Source organism: Zingiber officinale, chromosome 2B (assembly GCF_018446385.1).
Source record: "Zingiber officinale cultivar Zhangliang chromosome 2B, Zo_v1.1, whole genome shotgun sequence".
Taxonomy (NCBI): Eukaryota; Viridiplantae; Streptophyta; class Magnoliopsida; order Zingiberales; family Zingiberaceae; genus Zingiber; species Zingiber officinale.
Window position 1 is genome coordinate 25,995,778 of NC_055989.1, and position 5,641 is coordinate 26,001,418.

At 37.7% G+C, this 5,641-nt stretch overlaps 1 protein-coding gene across 1 annotated transcript; it reads right to left on the bottom strand.

The window, feature by feature from the left end:
- Positions 1-818: 818 nt before the first annotated feature.
- On the bottom strand, positions 819-4,519 carry LOC122045512 (bifunctional L-3-cyanoalanine synthase/cysteine synthase 2, mitochondrial-like). The gene is made up of 10 exons (XM_042605758.1): positions 4,293-4,519; positions 3,794-3,903; positions 3,631-3,688; positions 2,363-2,626; positions 1,973-2,110; positions 1,821-1,872; positions 1,617-1,696; positions 1,475-1,534; positions 1,228-1,308; positions 819-1,064 (listed from the first exon to the last, which is right to left on the bottom strand). Exons 1-10 carry the CDS (start codon positions 4,428-4,430, stop codon positions 966-968), a joined length of 1,080 nt encoding a protein of 359 aa, XP_042461692.1. The 5' UTR covers positions 4,431-4,519; the 3' UTR covers positions 819-965.
- Positions 4,520-5,641: the final 1,122 nt, after the last annotated feature.

Below are 5,641 nucleotides of genomic sequence, written 5' to 3' on the forward strand. Positions count from 1 at the left end.
AATGAATCTTCCGAACTAGTTGCCTACACTTGTCTAGGCAATGGAGGAGCCACTTTAGTGGCTACTCGGGCTATAGCCCAGGGTCCAATGAAGGTGAGAAAGAGATTTACATGGAAGGAAGGGGGAAAAAAATGAGAAAATGAGAAAAGTAGCTTGGGTCGGCATCAGTGGAAAGAGGAGGCTAGTCCGGGTAATAGCGTCGGCATCAATAGAAAGAGGAGGCTAGCCCAAGATGACGGCATTCGCATGAAAGCTCAAGGCCCACAGTCCGGATAGATCACCTAGGCTAACTCTGTCATTGTGTCTTGGTTGTCCATTTATATTGCCTACGTTGTTTTTTTTTGTTAATCGAGGTATTCAAGCCCTTACAATCCCGATTAATCTTGGAGGTGAGCGGCTTTCCCTCACTAGGTAAAATCCAAAAGCACTCGTGGCAATTCTACCTAGCAGTCGGCCTCCATAGTTGAAAATCCATTAAGTTTATCTTTGCCTTAGTTGGATTTCAAACCGTCGTACTCTATGAATTCCTCAAACGCCTTATCGCGGCATCATACGCGGGGCTCTACACAGGTCACCTTGGCTACATAAGTAGGTCACCTAAGTTGATCACTTTTAAGAATAATCACCTAGAAAGGCCTGTTTTACCAAAATTTACTCTTTATTATAGTTAACCTGCTGAATTGCTTCTAAAATGAAAATTTTGAAAGGATTTATTTATTTGATAAACTCAATCATATATTATGCTCAAAAGGTTGAATTCCTCTTGGGTACACTATTTGTTTATTGCTACTCTTATTAAATAGATTTAATGAAAGTTGTTATCAGAAAAACTTCCATTACCATAAGGAGACAACCGAAGTACAGAATACAAAGTTTCACTATATTTTTGTGACACAATTAACCGATTTGGCTCATCGGTCTAGCCGTGACTCACGAGTAGTGGTTGTTGGTAAAAGCAGCCCGAACTAGTCGACTGACACAGGTTGCATCTGTTCTGCTTCTTCCCTTAATTCTTGAAACAAGGCAGATGATAAGTACCTCTCCCCCAGGCTTGGAAGAACAGTCTGCATTGCAGAAATCAAATTAGAAAAAACACAAGCTAGTAATATCATCGCTTCCGAATGCAGTGTTAAGTTAAAATGAGAAAGTTGCGGCTGCTGGGCAACAAATCTAGCTTACACATCTCATGGTCCAAAAGGTATGATTAAACTACAGAAGTAAACATACCACAATAAGTTTGCCCTTGTTCTCTGGCATTCTTGCAAGTTCAAGTGCTGCAACAGTATTAGCTCCTGAGGATATCCCTACCTGTAAAACATTCATAGTAATTTACATATTTTTTTCATTTAACATACAAACATAGATATAGAAGTGGTTCCATTCCAATGTAAAATAAAATGATCTCACTTATTGCTTTAAAAATTCTATCAGAAATTTTGAATGCAAATTTGGAATGAGTAGGCTTGGTGATTACCAGAAGCCCTTCTTTTCTTGCTAATTCTCTAGCCATCTTTACAGCATCCTCACTTTTCACCTGCTCGATGTTAACGAAAGGATTACATTGGAGTAGCATATGATTAATTGATTGCAGTAAAGTGTCAAATAATAAAATTTACCTCCAGAACTTTTTCCATTACATCCATGTCCAAAATCTTGGGCTTGAAGCCAACTCCATTGCCAGTGATAAGATGAGGACCTGTGGAGGAATTTGTCAAGCTTAGATGATGCAATATTGAGAATTATTACAACTATAGATTAAAGGCTTAACTATACAGAAAGTCCAAAGTAACTATTGCTATGAGAAAGAAAGCTTCATCTACCTGGTTGCCCACCATTAAGAACGTTTGATTCAGCAGGCTCAACTCCATATATCTACAATGGTTTGAGGATGATTTATTTTTCAATGCATTTTTGAGTGGCACAACGATCAAAATAAAATGTTGGAGAAGCTTATTATTCCATTTTGAAGTACCTTTGCATTAGGGTTCTTTGATTTTAGATAATGCCCAACACCAGTCACAGTGCCTCCACTCCCAATTCCCATTACAAAGATGTCAACTTGGCCAAGAGTATCTTCCCATATCTCAGGGCCAGTGGTTTCAAAGTGTACCTGCAGAACCCTTGTCAGATAACACTAATCGGAAACTTATACTTTGTATATAGTGAATTAAGTGTATGCAAATTATGTCCTCTGCCCTCTGTAGAACATCAAATTATTTATCTTCAGTTGTAAAGGTTTATGTAAAATTTTAAAGTTGGATACTGATACCACCTATACATTGTATCATTAAGATCTAAAATGGAAACTATGCTGTGATACAAAGATACAGAAATCGAAAAATTATAAAAGAAGTTTACATGCCTTGACATTTGCAGGGTTCTCAAACTGTTGAAGCATGAAGGCATCTGGATAAGAATCCATGAGATCATATGCTTTCTTCACCGTTCCTCCCATTCCTTTGGTTGGATCAGTGAGCACTAAATTGGCACCAAAAGCTCTCATGGCCACCCTCCTCTCGAGGCTTGTGTATGATGGCATAGTAAGCACAAGTTTGTATCCTTTTAGTGCAGCCACAAAGGAAAGTCCAATACCCATATTTCCAGATGTGGGCTCAATCAGTGTGGTCTGGTATGCAATACTAGCTCGTTAGATTTTCATGATCATAGAGTAAAAGAAATTATAATATTAACAAGAAGCATTAATAATGAATAAACATTTGATTCAGTGGTTGAGCATACAAGAAACGAAAATATTAAAGATAAAGTTGAGGATGCGCATATTGAATAAAAAAACTTCGAGAGACATATTTAAGATGGTATAGATATATACTTAGACATTAATAAAAATACCAGTTAGACGATGTGAAACTATGACAAATATGCATAGGATAGAGGAAGATTGAGAAAAAAAGATTTGATTAACAATCATAAAACAGGATAAAACTCATTTAAATATAGATGAGAAAATAATAAGGGATTGAGCCTGATAATACTATATAGGAGGATTTATATTGCCGACTCTACTTAGTGGAATAAAAACTTGAGTTGTTGTTATTGTTGTTGGTCGAGTTTAACTTGTTTTGGGCCAGAGAATGAATGTTCAGTCCTAGAAGTGGCAATGTATTCCGAATGTAAATTGATACCTATATTGGTTTATTCGCCCTTGGGTCAGACAAGTCTATAAATTCAAGCGAAAGATATATGATGCCCCTGATTTACTTTGTTGTGATGGAAACTATGCTGTGATACAATGGTGGTGCTGTGATTCAAGCCTATAGAATAGGTAGTTTTAAATTTAAAGATGTGCACAAGAATAAGGAAACGCCCTTGAAGTCAAACACCGAACAACTGTCCGCTTCTGAGATAATAAAACCGGAGCCTTTTTCTTTATATGTAGTAAAGTGGACACTAAAGCCATATATACTTCATGTAGTAAAGTGGACACTAAAGCCATACATTTCTTGTTTGGAAGCATTAGATCATCTCCAATGCAGAGAAGATATTTTGGGTTTTTGTGGCCCCCACCAAAAAAATAAGACAGAGATTAAGGGCCAAGCTACTTAATTTTCAGGAAAGAGAAAATTAAGGAGCTCAAAAACAAAGCTCCCATTGGAGATGTTCGAATATTACCTTTCCTGGAGTTATCAGCCCCTTCTTCTCAGCATCTTCTATCATGGCCACAGCCGGCCTGAAGACAAACAAACAAGAAGAAACAGACAATTGAGAAATGCTAAGATTCTTATTTACTAGATAGAGTCTATAGATGGAGGAATAACATCAATCTCACACACACCTATCCTTGACACTAAATGAAGGTTGGAAAAACTCCAGCTTGGCAGCAATCTGAGCATGGCAGTCTTCACATACTTTGTTTAGATACACAAGTGGCGTCCTCCCAATAAGCTGCGCTCAGCAAATTTTTCACACCATGAGTATGTAAATTGAGTGCTAATTCCTAACACGCTCAACTACATCTTTGATAAAATTAGATTCAAACGAACAGACCCATTGCTTGCTGAAGCAATCAACCATTTTCCTCTTTCTTTCTTTCCCTCAAAATTAAACCACAAATTAGGTACAGATTTAATATGATATCAAAGCTCATGGGTCAAGAATAGGTATAAATTTCTGTTCTTTTGTAGCTTTCTTCAAAATGGCAGCGGAATAAACATAGTAAATAATCAACCTTAAAAAAGCAAAGATACTTATCCACAGTAAATTTCAGATCGTTTGTCCAGAATGTGAATCCAGCGGTGGAACAATAAAGAAATCAAAGGGGTCGGGCTGCATACCTGTGAGGCTTCCTTGTAGATCCGAGGTGAGGCAGCATCCACAGCTCGTTGAGTGGAGAAGAGGGAGGGGTTTCCCTTCTGGTGAAGGGAAAGCCTGCTGCTTCCCCCTCTGATGAGTTCCTTCACGTACCTTGCCATTTCCTCTCGATCTCAATGGAGTTAGTGCGGGGGATTCCATTGCGAGAGTTTGCATAAATAGGCAGGCACTAGGGAAGTAGCTCGTAAAAAATAAAAACAACCCAATTTCCCTCAAGGAAAAGAATCCAACTCATCTGGTATATAATGACAAATTTCCCCGTTTAAGAAATACATTCTTGTCCACCAGTTTGATCGTACATCGTAATTTATTTTTTTTTTCTTTTTATGTATAGCATTGCAAGTTAGCTATAACGTTCCTAGAATAATTTTAGACGAAAGGTTATTTACCTAAGAGAATAATTAGTATTTTATACAAAATTAAAAGATTTGAAACTTTATAAAAAAGATAATTTGAACTCCCAAAAACTCCCAACCAACCAAATTGAACTCCCAAAGTAAATACAACTTGTAATTATTTGAAGCGTATAAATATAATATAAGTTAGAGGACAAAGTATACCCATCAGCTGTACTGACCGAGACAGCGTTTTCGGAATTTAGCTAACTAGAAAAGACTGAACGGGATTTGCCTTGTTGCCGGCCGCTGCATATGAATTACTGCAAGTAAACATACAGAAAAGATAAATTTGAAATTAATTTATACATCAATTTTAATTAATAATTAATTTTTTACATAAAACACAAAATTAGAAAATTGATTTTTTCCTTCTAAATAAAATAAAATCCTCTGATGTCCACGGGTCAAATAGCGCTTGTAGCTATAGAGTAGCGGCAATGAATGGGCTAACCATCGCGTCCGTCAATGTGTAACGAGTCATGACCTTTTGAAAGCAGCGTAGAGGAACAGAAAATATTTCAATTGATATTTTTAAATTATTGATCGAAATCTTTTTTTATAGCCCTATCTGAATATCGGGATCCTCTCTCAGTTATTGGGACTGTAATGACATGGTGGAGTTTCGTTGAAATTTTATCCTCAAAGTTTATTCATGTCCAGGTGCTTAGACCGTTAACATGAGTTAGCTAGTTGTCGCGCTCTAGCTTAGTGTGTCGATGAGATTTTGGTCGTATAGGAATCTAGAGCAACTTCGGATGCCTGAACCACCCGGGTGCCTGGCCAGGCACCCGCCCGGGGTTGCTGCTTTGCTAAAGTCTTCCTGGGCACCTGGAGCAACTCCGAGCCCCCGGAGTTTGGACGCCCGAACCACATTTTTCCAGCACTTATCTTTCTAAAAAAGGAGTTAGTCGGGA